Source organism: Phyllobates terribilis, unplaced genomic scaffold, assembly GCF_046119375.1.
Source record: "Phyllobates terribilis strain yellow unplaced genomic scaffold, ASM4611937v1 Scaffold_12__6_contigs__length_324123572, whole genome shotgun sequence".
NCBI classification, from domain to species: domain Eukaryota; kingdom Metazoa; phylum Chordata; class Amphibia; order Anura; family Dendrobatidae; genus Phyllobates; species Phyllobates terribilis.
The window spans coordinates 304,364,381-304,386,000 of record NW_027362772.1 but is presented as its reverse complement, the minus strand read 5'-3'; the positions used below and the strand labels follow the sequence as shown (position 1 = coordinate 304,386,000).

Sequence of the window (21,620 nt, the reverse complement as noted above, 5' to 3'; positions counted from 1 at the left end):
AATTCTGGAATTTCTCATACAGCTACAATTATATATTAGTTTAAAAAATGTCACTGTGGGCAGACACTATATTTGCCCCGGAGATGAGCTCGATCTGTGACCACAGCTCTGGAACTTTTCTATGCCCCATCTTAAAGGCACGACAACTCAAAACAGCAGAGTTATAAGAGGATCTGCTGCTACGTAAATGCACCTGGAGGTTTTCAGCACCTCTGGGGATGTTCTGGTGTTCAGTCAGCCTGGCTGATAACAGAGAATAGCAGCTTACAGATGAGATATACTGTAGCTTACGTACAAGCACTCTCCGCAGGTGTTCGGGACGATACTAGCATGCATTTTGGAGGGACGTATTTACCTGGTCCAGCAGCATCACTGATGACTTGATGATCTGCCTCCACTTCTGCAGCTCGGAGTCGTGGTGTTTCTGCTGAGTCTCTAATAGCTGCGTCCATTCAGCTTGTGACTGTGGGATTGCGCTGCAGATAAGAAATGAGGGTTTATAGCCAGGAACGCTGCGAGATGCCGCTGTTGTCAGCGGTGTCTCTACTGTACGTACCTCTCTTGTATTCGGAGGCCCTGCCACGTAGTAAGTGCTTGCGTGCTGTACTCCAACATCCACAGCTTGTAAAACAGCATCATGTTCAGCATGACCAACAGCACCAGACTGCAGAACAATCCCAGAAACATCAGTGAGTGGAGCCCAGACCTTACAGCTGCTCTACTGTCAGAATGGGTAGAAATCCCGAGCGCCCTGTACATCTGCTTCATACATACATGATATATTTCAAAGGATTCCCTGTCTAAAGCAAGGCTCCATAGCATGGGGTGCTTAACCCTTGGGTATTATGCCCACAAGTGGCAAAAAAAAAAAAAATCAGGTTGCAGATTTCGCTACAAATCCACCAAGATATGCCACGCTCTTTACATCGAGCTGTATAGCGGTCAGTGATAGTGCCGTACAGCTGGCCATCGCACTGGACAGATTAAAGGGGTTGTCCACTACCTGGACAACCTCTTCTTAATACTATATTTCCCCAGTGTAAAATAAAAACGACAGATACTACCCTCCTGCAGCGGCGCTGTTCCAGCGATGTAAGGACCGAGTCTCTCAAGGGTCATGTTACAATGTAATGCCATGTGGGCACTGCCGCCAATCAGTGGCCACTAACCGGCAACACTTCTCGCACTTCTAAGCTTCGTCCGATGGAAGTGTGAGCGAAGCAGTCCAGTCCTGACATTGCCGAGGAGGTGCGGGATATTTTATCTTACACTGGGGAATACAGTATTTAACACAGGTTGTCGAGGTAGTGGACAACCTCTGTAATGTCAGAGTATCCACCAAGAAGTATAGGGCAGGTTGGATTCTTATCCCTCTCCATCCTCCATTGGTAGCAATATTGGTGCGTTATGATCACATTTTCTCAGTGTTTCCAGGATACACTTTTTTTTTTAATGTTTTTCTGTATTCAGACAATTTTAGATGAAGAAATCTGTGCGACCCATACATGGGATATCAGAGGCTAACGCTAAGAAGCACTGGTGACATCAAAAACATTGGTAAATCTTTCTTTTTTTCTGCAGGAGATAAGTGGTGACATGGATGGGTAGCAGCCAGGTATCACCTTACTGAATTCTCGTGAACATTTATTTAGGTCTAGTTATGTGCAAATATATATAAATGTAAGTCATGTGACAGTAACACAGCCAATCAGCATCCTCCAAGGTGCATATGGCAAATGACAGCTGTTCATTGATGGGTGGACACGACAAATCCTTGAATATCAAGATTCGTACAGTCTCAGATGAATCTTTTGTAGCTTGGATCGTCTTGGGAACTTCACCTTATTGATAATGGCCGTGCACACACATAGTATATTATATACGTACACGCAGCTGATCACCAGCAGCAGTTTGGAGATGCTCTGCAGCTGACTCTGTTTTTCTTCAGGAACATGTCGCGTCTGAGTGGAACCTAAAAAAAAAAAAAAAAAAAAAATGGAAAAGTTTAACAAGACTGGAAAGCTCGCACAAACTGTAGTAAAGTTTACTATTTCACTTTTCTGATTTGTGATCAAATCAAAGTCTGTAACCATGCAGAAGATGCATGGACCCGGTGCACATAGGTCGGCACAGGAGCTGCATACAGTTCCTGAATTTTAGATGCATTGGAACAAAGAAAAAAAAGTGTTTGCAAAGTTGCCCTGAGGCCTTAGATACTGAAGCAAATACTGTTTCTCCATGTGCGTCTATGATCATCTGCACTTGTACATTTCCATGGACTCTTCTATTCATTTGCTATTCCTCAGATGACTTTGCAGATCGTTATGTGGCACAAGGAGAACACCATCGCTGTCAGTAATGACGGCACCTATCACCCAGGCAGCTCGTAACGATGCTCCAAGGCCTGACACAGGTCAGAATAAAAATAAGATGTTATGATATTTATGGCCAGGAAAGCGATAGCACTAAGATGGATGGGAGGGAAATCTCCTACTATTAACCAATGGAAAAAGCTAGTGAATGATATAATACCATATAGTGTATAGAAATAGAGGGATGTCCCCAGAAATTTCAAAGGATATGGGAAAGATGGTGTGATTCGCCCTTAACACGCCTGTCCCCTGGTGCCATGACCTCATTAATCTTACGAGTCCTGATATGTGCCCTTTTGAACACATGGAAAATGATATATATGGACTGTAAGAGAGTACTTCTACAACTATAATTGATATATGTACTGAATTCTGATAAGGAATTGGACAGGTCTAGTAAAGAGTGCAGCGCTCCATAATGAAACTTATGTTTCAACTTGTTTGTTTGTTTTCTTTAACTGTTTACTCTTGATTATTGAGAATGTGATGTAAACCGTATTGAACTGAGAATGGTCAATGTTTGGATTATTCTGACCTTATAATATGACAATAATTTGTTTGTAACTATTATCCTGTGGAATTTTTCAATAAAAAGTTTAAAAAACAAAATAAGATGTTATGGACTGAACACTTCCCGTGCTTGGCACTTAGCAGATCTCCTGCTCCCATGTTCTCATGTGCTCTCTGCACATACAGAAAGTCTGATTCACCCACATACAGATGATAGGACTCTCAAAACAAAAAAGTCTGATAATCCAGCAAATTCAGGTTGTTGGAATGCTAAAAAATTCCATAACACAGTTTGTATATTTTATGGCTTGATGGATCTGTGAGTAGATACTCCTGGCCGATAACCCTGACGATGCCTAGAGGTAGTGCTGAAGCTCTGCCGTCAAATTTAACTCTCCAGAATATTCTAGTCCACAGAAGTCTAAAATATTTATCAAGAATAAAAAGTTTTGTTACTTTGTATTATACTATGTGCTTTCATTCATCACCGCTGCCATGATTTCCTTTTACATTCAGGGGCCAGAGAACTTTCTCATCTGTCTCGTACGGAGCAATGCTCCGGTGTCATCTGGACGTGATCAGGACAGATATTTATCCCCTGAGTTTAAGAAGGAATAATGGCAGCAAGCAGAGATCCTGACAGTGGTGATGAAGGTCATTAAAGGGGGTTTCCACAATTGATCTTTATCCACCATGATTAATGATAAATGTCTGATCACAAGGGGCTCCCCACTGCTGGGACCCAATCAGTCCCCAATCACTAGAACAAGGGTCTCAAGGTAATCTCTCCTCCATGCTGCCCTTTAAATGCTGAGGAGGATCTTGAATGGATTGGCGAAGCACCAAATCAACCATCAATAGCGAGCTGAACATTAATTTGGCGTTTGCTATATTTGCAGGTCATTTCCTTTCGCAGGTCACAGAATTTACCTGAATTATTTTTTTAGAATTTTTTTTTTTTTTGTTTTGAACATAAATCATCTTTAAATCCATAACTCAAAGCAAAGTAGACAGAGAACTTCACGTCTTCTGACCTGCTACATGTCGGACACGATGTTGCCGCTCCTCATCTGTCGGGGTGGTGACTGGGCTGAGCACTTCCTGCAAATGAGGGATTCGCAAGTGAGTATGAGGACGCTTCCTGCGGCGCGTAGAGGCGATCTTGGTGCTCTTCTCTTTGGGGGACTGTCGATGTAGGTCAGACAGGTAAGCAGTCTCTGCTTTGGTCAGTTCATTCTCTGCAAAGTAAAAAAAAAAAAAAAAATCCAATAATCAGAATACAGCAATTAAATTACAGTAATTCAAGAGAAAACAAGGAGTATTATAGACTCAAAGAATAAAAGCGTTTCGCTGTATTGTGTTCACCGCTTCATCATGGGTGATATCCCCCCCATGATGAAGCGGTGAACACAATCCGGCGAAACGCGCGTAGGGGTCCTTGAGGGGGATTCTTCTTCTGCTGCTGGCCACCTCTTCCTTTTTAGAGGTCTGTTTTCTTTCTTTCTCACTTTTGATATGGCTAATTGTCTAACATTTGAGGGAGCATGGTGTCTGCCGTGTATTAGTTAGGACATTTCGGGTATTTATGCAACATACAATTTTGAGGGGATTTATATACATTGTACTTTTTTCCAGGTGTTCATTCGGATATGTTATCCATGTTTTCCCCCCTTTTGTAATTTACATTTAGACTGTATGTCTGACAGCCTCATATTACACTAAAAATACGGATATTTTGTGGCCATGCACTATGTCACTTTACAAGTCTCCTGTCTTTTTGTATTTTGTGTGTTTTTTTTGTACAACATATTTTTTAATTCCACCTCAATAAAATTCAGCTTTTATTCTTTGAGTCTATAATACTCCTTGTTTTCTCTGGAATTACTATGATTTTACATGGAGTTTGACTATGGGTTCTCTAGGGGTAATTTTGCCTCTTGATTTTTCTGTTACATGTATTTTGCCAGATCTGAGGTTATATTCACTAAGCAATTAAATTATGAGAGTGTCTTTACTCACCAAACCCATGTTCACACCATATCAAAGCTTCATAAGATCCCCCACCCAGTGTCATATTTGTAGGTGCATTGTATTATTGCAGTAATCTGGTATCCTACAAAACAAATTCTGTGTCCTGGCCCCACATCACATCCCGCTGGTGACAGTTCTGGCTTTATTATTACATTATTATTGCAAATGATAAATTCCAGTTAATCAAAAGGACATTATTAGTGAAAAATGGTCAATTCAACAAAGACTGAAATTTGGCAAGAGCTGTGCGAGGACTTGTATTGGCGTCAATGCTTCATTTGCTGTTTTATGTCAGAATCTGACAGCCCCAACTTCACAGAGGCCACATAAAGGGACTGGATGTCCATTCTGCAAGGCTGCACCCAAGTTATTTTTTATTTTATTCTTTTTTTACAGCTTTTCTAATGGTACCTGGGTGTCGAGGAGAGTCTCCTGTCCTCCACACCCGGGTACCATCCGCACATTAGAGCGCGCCAATTACGCAAGTACAGATGCAGTCTTGCGGAATTGGCGCGTTCTAATGCAAGTCAATGGCGGCGAAAATGCAGCACTTCCGCAAAATTAATGGACATGCTGCGGATTTTTGAGCGCAGCATGGGCATTGAAAGTGCGGAATTGTATTGGAGACCATGGGGGAAGATTTACCAAGCGTTTCCCATGCATTTAAGCTGCGGAAATTCCGCAGCATAGACACTTGAAAAACGCATCGTGGACAGCCTTAGAGTAAACCAGAGGCAGCAGTGGTTGATTGCTGAGAAAAGCAAAGATTGCGTTGATTTGAAGATTAAACTAACCTAAATGGTGAAAATATTCATCGAGACCGCTCCAGAAGTTTTTCTCAATAAAGGTCTTGACAAGCCCCCACGGCTGTTTTCGGTAACGGAGCTCTGTAGAGATCCTGAAATTCAAAAGAGAAATTTGGGGTCGATGGAATGAGCTTCACATTAAAGATTTACCCTGTAACACGGCCGATAGGTACCTTAACCGGCTCTTGTTCCGGGCCACTCGGGTCAGCGTGTAACGATTGATGGTGTAGAAGTAATCATGATAAGGGATATCGTGTGTCAGTACTTCTGCATCGATCACGTAACATTCGCTTTCCTGACTGGCTTTGTATAACGTCTGAAAAAAAAGTTGTTCTGATGATTACTTCAAGTACAGAGACCACATATATAGACAAATAACACACTCGCGCCTACACCGGATATTACACCAAAATGACTCATTTACTCTCCAAACACGCAGAGTCCATTGTGAGAAAAGTGCGATACAAATAAGTACTATCAGGGTCCATGCGAGTGGTCGTGAGGAATCCCTACCTGCGTTTCTGTTACTGTTGCTGATTTTGGCGCTAGAGGATTTGTCAGGGCGATGGTGTATAAGATGACCCGCGTCTGGTTTCCATTTTCTTCCTTCTTCCAAGGATGAAATATAACTTCTGTGAATAAATTATGGTAAAATCTATCAGACTCCTCTTGCCCCACAAACATATGGATATTATGATTTAAGATCAATTGAAGATACCTTATTGATCGCTGGGGATCTCTGACTGCTGAGACCCCCAGCGAGCCCAGTTTTGAATGGAGCCAAGGTCCGCTCCATTCATTGTCTATGGGACTGTCGGAAATAGTGGATCGCTGTGCTCGACTCTTTCGGACGGTCCCACAAACAAAAGAAGGTATACTGGTCGTGCATGAACACTTCCATCTTAATTGAGAGGTGTCTTATATACAGCCCCAGCTTTCCAACCTGCCAAAATCAGGTCAGGTTTTGAGACGAGCCAGGTGACCTAAGACAAATGACTATGGTTTCAAGAATCCTCATTCCCTGGGACCCATCTGAATAGATAGAAGTAGTAGCTCACCTGTAAATCTTCTCTGCTCCATGAAATCCCTCTGGAACTGAGACTCCGTGAACAGGAGACTGAACAACTTGTCCACGCTGAAGTTGAAAACCTCATTGATATACTGCCGGCCATTAAGGTCCTCATAAAATGCTTGCACTTCACCTACAGAAAAGATTCATTCTTATTGACAGCAAAACTTAACAGAAACCTAACCATAAAGTTTTGTGAACCCACCACCACCATCACCATTACAGGCAGTAGCTCCGGACTAAAAAAATATAGATGTAGTGAGCACCAAAAATACCAATGTATCGCATGGGCAAACTGTGCAGCATAGCCACGTAATTTACTTTGTATTGAGGTAGTTTAGGAAATTAACATTCATGGCACATCCAGTTTACTTTCAACTAAAGAGAAAAAAAAATATTATATATACGTTGCAGATTATAAGACTCGCAGGACTATAAGGCGCACCCCAAATTTTCGGAAGGAAAATAGGAAAAACATTTTCTTTAATAAAATGGTGGTGCGTCTTATAGTCCGCTTTTACGGTAGTTTACTGGGGGTGGGGAGAGCGGCTGCGGTGTAGCGGGGTCCCAGGAGATAGGGGCACTGCTGCAGGAAGCTGGCAGCGGCAGCAGGAGTGGGGCGATGCTGCGGGTCCCAGGCTGGGAAGAGAAAGTGTTCAGCGGTGCGAGGCTGCGCGGGCCCCGGACTTTCAGAAAATGTCGGGAGTCCGCGCACTTCCCATCCTTTTCACTGTGGTGGACTTTGGGAAAATGGTGGCAGCGGAATGCGCACACAGAGGTTTCGAGAGCAGAGATCTCAATCTGTGCATGCGCCGCCTCTGGCGGCCTTTTTCCCGAAGTGCTCCGAAGTGAAAAGGATGGGAAGTGTGAGGACTCCCGACATTTTCTGTAAGTCTGGAGCCAGTGCAGTCTAGCGCAGCTGAACACCCCCCTCCTCCCAGCCCAGGGCCCGCAGCATCGCCCCACTCCTGCCGCCACCAAAAGCTTCCAGCAGCAGCGCCCCTACCTCTTGGGACCCCGCTCCACCAACACCCTATGTAAGCTACATTCGGATTGCAAGATGCACCCCCATTTCACCCCCTAAATTTGGGGGAAATAAAGTGGGTCTTATAATCTGAAAAATACTGTATATCAGAGATGAGCAAACTTATTTGCAGTACCCTGGTCCAGCAGCCGAATCAGTAGCCCATAGCGGACAGACATGTGCCATACGAACTGCTTCCTATCAGCCAGAATCCCCAGCACTTCTGATTTGTAGGCCTGGTATCATCATTGCATCAGGACATCACGTCTGCTAATCAGACGGAGTGTCAGGGATTCTGGAAGATATGAGGTGGCCACACTCATCTCTCTCCTCTTAGTCTTCCATTTTCTGCATTACTGGTGACAGATTTTTTTGGTTTCTGAATGCTTGCAGAGAGCTGTGGCCACATAAAAGGGAAAGAATACATAAGCTAAGAAATCACCTTCATCATGTGTTTCTGAGGAGTCGCTGAGCTCGGTGGGTAAGTCTTCGTTATCATTAAAGTCCAAGGATGGAGATGTGACAGGTGGGAGAAGCTCCACTTTCTGCTCCTCAAGGTTTGCAATAAGCAGCTCGCTTTCTAATGAGCTGTCAATGTCATCAATGAGGCCTCCGTCAAACTATTAAGAGAGAGTATTCATCAACTACAACTCAACCCACAGAGTAAATGAAAACAGATCCATCTATCATATGCTAAGATACATCCGGACGTGGCCTCATACCTCTGCATATGGGTGGTACATACCGTGGGAGGGTCACTGCTGGTGGTGGATGGCACATTACTGCTTGTAAGAGATGGTTCCTGTTGGTTGCAGTTTGCTTCTGGCTTAATATCCCCACTGCTTTTGGAAGAATTGTCATTGACTTCCACATCCTCCACTGGAATTTCTTCACAATATCTGAGAACAATTGGCAAATCACAGTTTAAAAAAAACAAGCAAAAAAAACAAACAAAAACAAAAAAGCCATCTATAACAGAAGGCATGCGATATATTTTGATGCTTTCACATAAAATACATAATGTGACAAACCCACATTACTTTATTAAGCAACTGCAATATTTACAATTCATTAATAAATCATTAGAACAGATATCCTCAAAGGGGTCTTCCCACAAAAGACAATAACCTTTCCACAGAATAAGTGATCAATGTATGATCACTGGGGTCTGATCGCTGGGAATCCCACTAATCTCAAAGATTGGAGTCCCAAAGTCTCCTGTGTGAATGGATTAGTAGTGAGCATGTTTGACCACTGTTCCATTTACTTCTATGGACACTGACTGCTATTCCGTTAATCCCATAGAAGTGAATGGTCACAGAGATGCAGTACTGATTCATTCACATAGGAGATTTTGGGACCCTGGTTCTTGGGATAGGAGGGGGTGTCCCAGCAGACAGACTCTTGATAACCAATCCTTTGGACAGATGATAAATGTATGCCGTGTGACGACCTCATTTAAAGAAAACCCGTCACCAATTCAGACGTGTCCGCTTTAATAAATACAAGAAATCTCAATCCTGGATCATGTTTTCTTATTTGTGCTGTGCCTCTCTGTTATTCCTCCTAGAAATGCACGAGTTAGAGATCATTCAGAAGTCTTATTTTATTTTTTTATCGTACATGAAAAAAAATGGGTTTGATGGTCATGAGTGTGATGGATCAGCGTGTGCTACTTTTTATGATCAGAGTTTTATTCGTTTTTCTCATATGCAAAAATAACTGATGGAAGTTTCTCAATCTTCTTCTAGCAAACGGTGAAAAACAGACAATGCCAGCAAGTCACCAGGATGGCATCTGTCTGTTGTCCATGTTTTTCATGAACCCATAGATTTGCATTGGTTGAGTTTAATCTGTGAAACGCAGCTAAAAAGAGACACGTCTGTCTTTTGAGAGGTTTTTTTTTTCTTTTTGCATACATGGTCCCCAAAAACACGGACGTGTGAACAGCCCCATAGACTGTAATGGGTATGGCTTGTATCAGTTTATTCTAAGAAAAGATGCTGCAGATGTTATATTTCATGAAGAACACCAGTATTAAATAAAAGAGACATGTCAGGAGAGCAGACAGGACCTCTTCAGATCGACAAGAAATCATAATTCCCTTTGATTTGAAAATTCAGCAAGAATTCAGCCTATGGATCAGAAACCGCAGGTGATCATAAAACAACTCTCCTGAGTCTGAAAACACTGATAATATTAGGACTGTCCCATAAGGGTTGCCGTGAAGTGGCAGGATGGCTTTCACATTATTTGATCAAAATTACGTTAACTAAATACCATTTATTATTATTTTTGCACTGTGCGATTTATACATCTACTTTCAGTTATTTGGGTATTTTTCTTGTTCTTGGTTTCTCTCTGTCTAATGGCCTTGTGTGAACATGCATTTACATTTTGCATGCACATCAACTTACGTTTCAGTTCAGACCTTCAGGTTTTTACTGATAATATTGTGTATATAGACAGGTCCCGTCCAGAATACTCTGCACTCACCCCATGGTGTTGAAATCGTCGTCTGGTGGAACATAGTCCTCATCATCACTCGTCAGGCCCAGCTCATTGCCGTAACACTGGTGGACAAAATGCCACAACTCCTTCGGACACAACGGCTGCAAGAAGCAGAGAAAGCAAATCAGTATCGAGGAAAGGAAAGAATTACCTGCAAGCTGAACATGAAGATAGTTACCTTCTCAAGTAAAGCGTTCTGCCAGAGCCGGAACATCATCATGTAGGTTCGATCTCGAGCCCCGAAGGATGTAAAAAAGTGCTGAGAAAAAGATCAGATTGTCAGGACAGTCGGATATTTCTACAGGAGGTGAAAGGAGTGTAATGACATTAGTCGGTGGCTACACGGTCATCTCACCTTTTCAGTGTCTGTGCACAGTTGGATTGCATTGGGAATGAGTCGTGCTGTTTTCTCCTTAGTCATTGAGCAGATGTCTTTTAAGCGTACCGTCAGCTAAAAGGAGAAAAAAAAAAAAAACGCTGGTGAATGACGAGACTGCAGTGGTACAAATTATTGGGGTCTGATACAATGTACAGCCAATGCTCATCATTGTGACATCTTTTTCAGTGGGCCATACAGGACTACAACCACAACCTGCATGTAATAAATGGTCTGATTCTGACACATCTGATGAACCCTAAAATATCCCACAAAATACTCACCAATCAAACTACAGATAAACATGAGAAGGAAATACTTCTATTCTGCAAAGCCGTGTTGCTATTATCAGGGACGCTTCACCTGACCGCTACTTAAAAGGGGTTGTGTCAAGTCCTTAAATAGTTAAAATTACACAGTGATTGTATAAACCAGCAACTTCACAATTTACCTCTTATTAAAAATACTCTTTATTCCGAAGAACAGAGTGATTCTATTGTATACCGCTCAATGCCTAGGTAACCGTCCACCTCAGAAGTCTCAAGAGTAGCTGGTTACCTAGGCAAGGAGCATGCCACGCTTGCAGATTCTGTCTTTAGAGCCTGTTCTGGAGCTAGCCACATTGCTGGATCCAACCAGCCTCAGTCCCCCCCTGCATGTCCACCAGATGCCTCTGCTAACACCATGCGGTAACGCACAGTTCGGGTAAGCAGCATGTCCATGCCGCTACTCCGAATTATCAATCTTTAGGAGTGCATCGCCCCGTCATACAGGAAAGCCAGGAGGCAGAGGAGAGCAGGCCACTTCTTAAGAGACCGGACCAATTTTTTTTTTAAATCTAACACGTGTCACTTTATGTAGTAATAACTCTGGAAGGCTTCAACAAATCCCATTGATTTTGAGACTGTTTTTTTTTTTCGTGACACATTCTACTTTATAGTAATGGTAAATTTAGGTTGATATAGTTTGCGTTTGTTTAAAAAAAAGAAATTGGACAACATTTTTTTTTTTAAATTGCAATTTTTGAAATTTTGAATGATTATCCCTTTAATTCAGATAGTCATTCCACACAAAAAAAACATTAATAAATAACATTTCCCTCAAGTCTGATTTACATCAGCGCCATTTGTAAGTGTTGTTTTATTTTGTTAGTATTTTAGAAGGTTTTAAAAATGTAGCGCTCATTTTTCATTTTCTCAGTGAAATTTACAAATCTTAATTTTTATAGGGGCCTGTTCAGTTTTGAAGTGACTTTTGGGGGTCCTATATATTCAAAATTGCGTTCAGGTACTTCATTAACCCTTTAGGTGATTTTCAGGAATTAATGCAAAAAGGCATGACAGGAATGAAAATTTTTTATTTTTACCACCTAAATTTTGATAACTTCTGAACAGGCCGCTATAGCCGGCAGACTCTGAACTGCCAAGGCAAACATCATGACTACACGATCAAGAACTCAGGGTGCCGATGGGGTTAAAGTGGGAGCAACCACACACACTTAACTATTTAGATTCTGAAGTCACTGTTGAAAGCAGCATCTAAGGGTTTAAATGTCCATGGTCGGGTTTAAAGGTCCATGGTCGGGGTTAAATGTCCATGGTTGGGGGCCAACACTGATCATGGCTGATGCAGCAGAATGTCAGCTATAGCTACAAGATTGTCAATTGTCGGTGGATGCTAGTCTCTTATATCGCAGGTCAGTAAAAAGACGTATTGGTGGTCACTAAGGGATTAAAAAAAAAAAGAGGAGAACAGCTCTTTAAAGAGAGTCTATCATTCCAAGCTGACAGTGTAATCTATGCACATAGACTTGTAAGGAATATTGTCCCTATAAAAATTGCACCTTTTGTGTTATAATTGCCGCCTCCATTCTGCAGAAATTGAAGTGTATTCAAATACGCTAATTGGGGCTCTTGGTGCACCCTGGGTGTCGGCAAGAGGCTCATTGCACCGTTCCCCACCTTTCACCCTCATGATTCCAGGATATATTGTATCATCAGAACAGAATATCGTGTCCGAGGGGCAAGTGTGCGATTCTGAGCTTTCCTGCAGTCCAGCTTGTTACTATTGTTACAGCGGAAAATTTTAGCATCACTTGGAAAGTGCTTGACAACTTGGTCACACTATATAAATCCATGCAACCGGCATATATAGTGTGACCAAGTTAGTTAAAAGAAAAGAATAAAAATGGTAAAAAAAAACCAAACCATTATACTCACCTTCCGATGGCCCCCGGTCTCCTTCTCCGGTCTCCCCGGTGGTGTAAAAGGACCTTCCATGACGTCCTTAGTCATGTGACAGGTCACGCGACCGCTGACGTCAGCGGTCGCGTGACCTGTCACATGACTGAATGACGTCATGGAAGGTCCTTTTACACCATAGCGAGCCACCGGGGAGCCTGGACGCACTGTACAGGAGACCGGGGGCCATCAGAAGGGAAGTATAATTTATTTTTATTTTTTTTTACAGGTACTATGGTACCCGGATCTGGATGAGAGTCTCCTCTTCTCTAGACCCGGGTACCATCCGCACATTGAATCGCTTAATATCCGCATGTGCACATGTAGTCATGCGGATATTAAGCGATTCAATGCAAGTCAATGGCGGCAAAAACGCAGCGCTTACGCAAAATAATTGGTAGTGCTGCGGATTTTTCCGCAATGATAATCAGCAGCAGAAATTTCCGCAGCATGTGCACAGCACAAGCGGATTATCATTGGGGAACATGGCGGACCTTCTACCAAGCGTTTTTTAAGTGTTTCTGAGGCGGAATTGCCGCTGCGGAAACGCTTAAAAAACGCATAGTGGGCACACAGCCTAAGCGCTGGTGTGTTCAGTTGTTTGTGAAGCACAAACAAAATGTTACAAATATCTTTTAAAAATTCGGATCTGAAGGAATAAAACTTGTACTGTTGTTAGGAGGCTGAATTATTGCACATTTTCCTGATCCTTCACGTGACTTCTGTACTATATGCTGACCTATTTGGGGTGTACAGACAGGAGTCCACGAGCTTTTCACTAATAGGCAAGGCTGACTTAAAAGAGAGAAAAGCTGAATGTTAAGTATTGTATTGTGCATTGAGACAGACGTTACAAGGCCAGACGAACATTTACCAAGGGGAAGGAAAAAGAGGTCTTCTCAGATATTCCTGTAATTGGTTGTCAATCAATGCAAACCTAAATGTGTCAGAAGATGAGTAACGCACTAACCAGAGTCTCCCAGCGGAAGATGTTACTGTAGAAGCAAATCCAGTTCTCAGACAGGTAGAGACGTCCCTGCAGTAAGATGTCCCTCTGTAGTGCACAGGAATAATCTGCAAGTGCAATCACATGGTGAACCGAGGAAGCGAGAACGAGCAGGAAAAGCACACCAACAATCCTATGGACGTCACTGAACTAATGCATGAGGGGTGCACTATAATTAATGTGTGTATACAAAAGCTTTGAAAGATTCGATAATAAACCGAATAAACCGCATGGCCCCTCTTGTACCCGACCTGAGACACAGTTTGTAACATATTGCAGAGAAGCAATCAAAATGTAGCTGGTGGTTACAAGAAACAAATGGGCAAGCTAGTAAGCAGGCACACATGTTTAGTATCAGTACAGGATCAGTAATGTAATGTCTGGACACAGTGACTGCACCAGCAGAATAGTGAGTGCAGCTCTGGAGTATAATACAGGATGTAACTCAGGATCAGTAATGTAATGTATGTACACAGTGACTGCACCAGCAGAATAGTGAGTGCAGCTCTGGAGTATAATACAGGATGTAACTCAGGATCAGTAATGTAATGTATGTACACAGTGACTGCACCAGCAGAATAGTGAGTGCAGCTCTGGAGTATAATACAGGATGTAACTCAGGATCAGTAATGTAATGTATGTACACAGTGACTGCACCAGCAGAATAGTGAGTGCAGCTCTGGAGTATAATACAGGATGTAACTCAGGATCAGTAATGTAATGTATGTACACAGTGACTGCACCAGCAGAATAGTGAGTGCAGCTCTGGAGTATAATACAGGATGTAACTCAGGATCAGTAATGTAATGTATGTACACAGTGACTGCACCAGCAGAATAGTGAGTGCAGCTCTGGAGTATAATACAGGATGTAACTCAGGATCAGTAATGTAATGTATGTACACAGTGACTGCACCAGCAGAATAGTGAGTGCAGCTCTGGAGTATAGTACAGGATATAACTCAGGATCAGTAATGTAATGTATGTACACAGTGACTGCACCAGCAGAATAGTGAGTGCAGCTCTGGAGTATAATACAGGATGTAACTCAGGATCAGTGCAGGATAACAAATATAAAATGATAACAGAGCTGTATGTGGGCAATTAAACACTACTGTATTACCATTTTTAGGAAAAAGGTTAACATTTAATGTTGGATTACTGAAATTATTTAGCATTTCATAATTTGATATCATTTTTCACCCATACAGAAAGACATCAGTGGTCCAGGTTGTGTTTAACATCATGTGGAAATTACCAGTGCTGCTCCTGTTTGTGCACGGTAGGAGCTCTCTTACCTACAATGAGACGCTCTGAGTCTGGCAGCTGTTTAAAGAGTTTCCGAAAATCCTCATTTCTCTGTTTATATGTTGGACTCAATACCTGGAAAAAAAAAAAACTTTAAATATTTAGATAGAAAAAAAGAAAAAAAGAGCAGCAAGATCACAGGCTCGAGGAAGGGGAACAGAAGCCACAGCAGCAAATAGATGTGCAGGACATTGAGTGAAGCCAGTCTAATAAAACCTAAAAGCAGTGCCAAGTCATCTCCACACTAATGTTACAATGCAAACAACTGTGTATGAAAGGTTAAAGGATGCCCCCTGCAAACACTCAAGGTTTCGCCAACAGCGTATATATGTGTTAGAGCAGTGTGACCATCTCTTGATGTTACAGTATAGATATTGGAAGGGAAGGAGAAGCGCTGCACACAATGGTTTACTATGTGTGGCTGTCATCAGTCACAGCCTTGTCACAAAGTATCCAGCTGCAGACTTATTTTCAGGCTACTTCCACATTACAGAGGATGTGTCATATGAGAATCAACCCAATGATTGAGCAATCGCCTCAGTTTTGTTTGTGTTTTTAGCAAACTTGTGATGTGAGGCTGATGCCTCTGCTGAGTGCGGTATATGACATGACCTATAGGCAGGGGCAGGATCCAGGGCTGCGGAGTCTGTGTCCATTTTGGTGGAGTTGGTTACCGACTCCACGGCCCTGGCAGGATCGGCCATGCAGGCTTCAGGGGCACGGGGAAAAAGTGGGATTATTATGTGTGTGCAGTCTGGGTGCTTTATGTGCAAACTCTAATCTATAAGACAGCAATTTGGCACAACCCCCTCAATGGAAAGACGACCACAAATTACACATCGGGGTAAACAAAAGGCACCATATCTATGAGAGCAATGAAATTGGAGCACATCTGGGTTTTCTTAGCAATTGGTCTCTCAATACAGATTACAACTGCAGAAGACACAGAGAATACACAAATGTACAGTTCCTGTAGCTAAATGTGTGAGGAATAGAGCAGAAGCCCGTATGCATCAGTCGTGCATTACCAAATCCAACAAATATGATTTTCTATATGATGCAGGGACTTATCCTATGACAAGTCATTGCAACTAGCGACTCTAGTCTGGGGTGGGAGGATGTCAGCATGTTGAAGTCCAACTGCCTGATCCTCAGGTTCCCGACATCTGTCTCCAGGGAAAAGTCAGGAGTAGTGATGAGCGAGTATGCTCTGTTAACCCTTTCGACGAGCATGCTCGAGTGCTCACAGGTTTCCCTGACGAAGGGAAACCGAAACGCGCGTCGGGGCTTTAGCTCCACCTGTGCAGCTCCTCATCACTGCCCTAGTGTTTTGGTTATTAGCGCTCATGGTCCTCCTGTGATTCCCTGGTATGTATAGACAGGGCTTATATGGACTCTATACTGTTGAAATATGACCATTGATGTTAGCAAATCTGACATATTATATAATCTACTATCAAGGGCACATGAATATATGACATTATCTATGATATAAATTGAATATATTAGGCGGCTACTTAGAATATATCTGCAATTTGCTATAATATATTTTATAATGTATCACGTGGAGCTGTGTGTTTAGGGCTCATTACCGTTGCACTTGTACCCTTATCCCAATTATGCCTGTTATTATTCCTAGTAAACTTTGATATATTTTTCTTACTAATTGAAGGCTTATTGATCGTTGTTGTTCTTTGGTTGGTGTGCACAAGGTATAACTGGCAGGAACCAAACATTTTTTTTTTAATATTTAGATCACAGAAGGGTTATGTACAGTATACACAACACTGAGACAGGTTAGAGGGGGCTTTTGGTGGATTCAGTCAGGATAAACCACACAATCATCGAACGCAGTCACTGCTGAGCACCATGCCCCTTCTGAACACCCTCAAAATGTCCCAATGACACAGAAGTTAAAATAATCTTGGGCGCAGAGGTCAGCAGCTACAGTACGTGGATATCACCTTTTCACGGACAATAAGTCATACAGCATCCGGGGGCACCCAGAATGCCGTAATGGGGGAAAGGTAAAGAACGCAGGAGTATTTTACTCTGAGGGAATCCCTTTAAAGTGGATTTAATTTAAAAAAAAAAAACAATTAGGTTCCAGACATAAGGAAAGCTTTACATAAAACTTGGGATGGCTTAATAATTCCTTTCCTAATGACTCTTCTAAATTCTGTGGTTGGTCTTTGTAGCGAGCAGAAAACACCTGTCCGTCCCATCATGTGGACCTATTCTAGGGCTTGTTATCATGCACGCAGATGTGATGGACACTTTGTCAGTCCCGGTATCCTAAGCCTACAATATCAAGCATCTCATTTACTGCGCGCACATACGGCGGGTGAAATAAGTATTGAACACGTCATCAATTTTCTAAGTACAGTAAATATATTTCTAAAGTTGCTTACAGAGGTCGGTAATAACCCATTCAATCCACACAGATAAAGAAATCAAACCATAGATGTCCATAAATTAAGTTATGTGTAATAATGAGAAATGACACAGGGAAAAAAAGAAGAAAGAGAATGCAAAAAGCCATGGAAAGTCATGACACCAGATGAAATCTATCATTAATCATAAAGCAATCCTGCCACTTAGTGACAAATAATATCAGTTGGCTCAACTAACTGTATAAAACTATAAAAAAAAAGTGTGTCACACCAGAAACATCTCATGATGGGTAAATTAGTGAGCTGTGTCAAGACCTTCGCAACCTTATTGTTGCAAAACATACTGATGGCATTGGTTACAGAAGAATTTCTAAACTACTGAAGGTTCCAGTGAGCTCTGTTGAGGCCATAATCCAGGAGTGGAAAGAACATAATTTCACCATAAACAAGCAACGACCAAAGATTTCAGACAGAGGAGTGAAAAGAATTGTCAGAGAGTTGTCCAAGTTGAGCCAAGACCACTTGTGGAGAGCTACAGAAAGACCTGGAATCAGCAGGTACATTTGTTTCCAAGAAAACAATAAGTAATGCACTCAATCTCCATGGCCTGTGTGCATGCTCACCACGCAAGACTCCACTGCTAAATAAAAAGAATGTTCAAGCTCATTCACAGTTTGCTCAACAACATTTAGACAAGCCTGTGAAATACTGGGAGAATATAGTCTGGTCAGATAAAACCAAAATTGAACTATTTGGATGCCATAGTACACACCATGTTTGGAGGCCAAAAGGCACTGCATTATCGCCCCAAAAACACCATACCAACAGTGAAGTGTGGAAGTGGAAACATCATAGTGTGGGGCTGTTTTTCAGCATACAGCACTGGCAAACTTCATATAATTGAAGGAAGGTTGAATGAACAAATGTACTGAGGTCTAAGGGGTAACATTTCTCCTTGTGGAGATTGACACACCGGCTCTGGCATGCCAAGGTAAGGAGGCTTATTCGCCGTGCAATGCTCCTCTGGGAAGACATTCTTGATAAAAAAAAAATGCTGCCATCTACCAGGATGATGAAGATGAAATGAGGGTGGACATTTCAGCAAGACAATGATCCCAAACACCCAGCGAAGGAATTGCTCAATTGGTTTCAGAGACAGAAAATAAAGCTGCTAGAATGGTCAAGTCAATCACCGGACCTGAATCCAATAGAAAATGTATTGAAAGACCTAAAGCTCAGAGGTTCATAGTAGGAGCAAATGGAAGCTTGAGGATGTGAATCTTTGTGTGGAAGAATGGGCCAAAATCAAACATGAGCAATGCATGCGACTAGTTTCTCTATACAGGAGGCGTCTTGAGGCTGTCATCACTAACAAAGGGTTTTGTACGAAGTATTAATTGCATTTCAGTAAGCATGTTCAATACTTTTTCCATGTGTCATTTCTCATCATTACACATAACTTAATTCATGGACATCTATGGTTTGATTTCTTTGCCTGTGCGGATTGGATAGGTTGTTACCGACATCTGGTGAGAATTTCATGTCAATGGCACCTTTAGAAATATATTTACTTAGAAAATTGTTGACGTGTTCAATACTTATTTCACACGCTATATATCCCACCCACCGCAAATGTCCCTCACAGTCATAGTGTGTCGTCAATGTGAAGGCTGCGGCCTATACATAGAGCATAGGAGGGGATTCTCTGAATTCTTCTCACAGTCCCCATCTATATTCATCCTCTGAAAGGGAATCACTTTGAGGAGTCTCCTGTGGATGGTGGAGGCCAAGACTGACCTCTGAGGTCAGGGACTCTTGTAAGGTTACTCCAGGCACCTTCTCAGTCTGGATTCCAGATGTAGTGTTATCTTACCCACTAGTACATGAGGTTGTCCGTCACTGAATGCCACAGCACATTACCCACACTACAGGTTTTCTGGGGGGATGAAGGTGGTATGTCCTGAGACCTTCCTACACTGCCAGTGGCGTGAATCACTATACGAATACACAGAAGAGAAGCCTAAGCTATTATATAGACCGTCCCTACAAAGAAAAAAGGCTCAGAATATTTATATACCAGAAATCTAATCCTAAAATGGAAACTATATGAGATTTTTAGTAACAATGTTGATACTTTTGCTTATCAGGTGTGCCCATGCTACTTTACAGCTACCGTTTTCAAGTGGTTTTGGGCAGTAAAGCCTCAAGCACACAGCTGTATTATAACTCTGAATGAAGCCATAATAGGACACCCCTGGAAAGCTACAAAATTCTACCGCACCTCATCACGAGCCAACTGCATACAGAGGAAAATCGTGGCAGCTCCATCATACGCCAGATCATTGCTCCCAGAGGAGAGAATATAGGCAATATAGCACTCTATGTAGGCACCAAACGGCAGCAAACAACGTGCACAAGAGTCAAAAGTACCGATTCATAGAAACTCCATATGGCATGAGGGCAAAGCACTGAGACAGCACCCATAGGGGTGATGCTGCATTTCACCCTTGCTTCAAGACTAGGCACCAATGTCCTGGGACCAAACCCTCTGCAGACACAACACCCAAAGCTTCTGCACAACCCTGCACCATGGAAGCAGAAGATAAACCCCTAAAAGCAATGTACGGTTTGTAATAAAAGCAGAGATTTTGTACAGGTGGTAACTTTTGTTGCTTTAGTACCAGTTCATTGGAGATTGCTGGGGTCAAGGCTGATGTCAGCAGCGCCATTATGGCTTCACCCTCTATGGCTCTAGTCCCCGATCCTGCCCGTAGTCTCTAGTCCCTGTGCCCTCCTGTACCATAGTCTCTAGTCCCTGTGCCCTCCTGTACCATAGTCTCTAGTCCCTGTGCCCTCCTGCCCGCAGTCTCTAGTCACTGTGCCCTCCTTCCAGTAGTCTGTAGTCTCCAACCCTCCTGCCAGTAGTCTCTAGTTCCCATGCCCTCCTGCCGGCAGTCTCTAGTTCCCGTGCCCTCCTGCCAGCAGTCTCTAGTCCCTGTGCCCTCCTGCCAGTAGTCTCTATTCCCCATGCCCTCTTGCCCGTAGTCTCTAGTCCCCGTGCCCTACTGCCAGTTGTCTCTAGTCCCCATGTCCTCCTGCCAGTAGTCTCTAGTCCTCGTGCCCTCCTGTCCGCAGTCTCTAGTCCCCGTGCCCTCTTGCCAGTAGTCTCTAGTCCCCATGCCCTCCTGCCCGTAGTCTCTAGTCCCGTGCCCTCCTGCCCGTAGTCTCCAGTCCCCGTGCCCAATTACCACTAGTCCCCGTGCCCTCCTGCCAGTAGCCTCTAGTCCCTGTGCCCTCCTGCCAGTAGTCTCTACTGCTCATGCATTACTGCCAGAGGTCTCTACTGCCCGTGCCCTACTGCCAGAGGTCTCTAGTCCCCGTACCCTCCTGCCCATAGTCTGTATTCCCCATGCCCTCCTGCCAGTAGTCTCTATTCCCCGTGCCCTCCTGCCCGTAGTCTCTAGTCCTCATGCCCTCCTGCCAGTAGCCTCTAGACCCTGTGCCCTCCTGCCAGTAGTCTCTACTGCCCATGCATTACTGCCAGAGGTCTCTACTGCCCGTGCCCTACTGCCAGAGGTCTCTAGTCCCTGTGTCCTCCTGCCCGTAGTCTGTTGTCCCCGTGCCCTCAGTTTTACAGCAGGTACACACGTGAATTGAAGCAATGTGATGAAGCCAGGGGTCAATGACAATAAGGTCTAGAAAAACCGCTCATCCTCCTCTTGACTTGGCAGTATTACATCAGTGTGCGGAGCTATGTAAGGTTACTAGAGTGCACATCTGAACAGCAGCCCTGTATCAGTAATGTTACAACATCGGTCATGTGAAAGCTGCAATTTTCATGGAAAGCCAGATACTTTCTCCCCTAACTGAGGAATTTAAGCTGCGGGGCGGACCCCACTTTACGCCAGCAAGAGCAAAGGCAAGAAAAGGCTGCCCCTATAAGTAATCAGGAGTCACAGGCGGAGGCACAAACAC

General features: G+C 43.1%; 1 protein-coding gene across 9 annotated transcripts in view; it reads right to left on the bottom strand.

Annotated features, from left to right (window-relative positions):
• GRAMD1B (GRAM domain containing 1B) overlaps nucleotides 1-21,620 on the bottom strand; it is a 226,953-nt gene that overhangs the window by 6,707 nt on the left and 198,626 nt on the right. For all 9 annotated transcript variants that reach the window (XM_073657302.1, XM_073657303.1, XM_073657310.1 and 6 more), the window contains 15 exons: nucleotides 15,243-15,327; nucleotides 13,910-14,013; nucleotides 10,679-10,774; nucleotides 10,502-10,582; nucleotides 10,309-10,424; nucleotides 8,558-8,711; nucleotides 8,255-8,432; nucleotides 6,778-6,921; nucleotides 6,233-6,351; nucleotides 5,893-6,035; nucleotides 5,708-5,811; nucleotides 3,917-4,120; nucleotides 1,888-1,972; nucleotides 557-664; nucleotides 356-476 (listed from right to left, as the gene is read on the bottom strand). In XM_073657302.1, coding sequence (XP_073513403.1) covers nucleotides 356-476; nucleotides 557-664; nucleotides 1,888-1,972; nucleotides 3,917-4,120; nucleotides 5,708-5,811; nucleotides 5,893-6,035; nucleotides 6,233-6,351; nucleotides 6,778-6,921; nucleotides 8,255-8,432; nucleotides 8,558-8,711; nucleotides 10,309-10,424; nucleotides 10,502-10,582; nucleotides 10,679-10,774; nucleotides 13,910-14,013; nucleotides 15,243-15,327 — 1,842 coding nt within the window. The remainder of the gene's footprint in view (nucleotides 1-355; nucleotides 477-556; nucleotides 665-1,887; nucleotides 1,973-3,916; nucleotides 4,121-5,707; nucleotides 5,812-5,892; nucleotides 6,036-6,232; nucleotides 6,352-6,777; nucleotides 6,922-8,254; nucleotides 8,433-8,557; nucleotides 8,712-10,308; nucleotides 10,425-10,501; nucleotides 10,583-10,678; nucleotides 10,775-13,909; nucleotides 14,014-15,242; nucleotides 15,328-21,620) is intronic.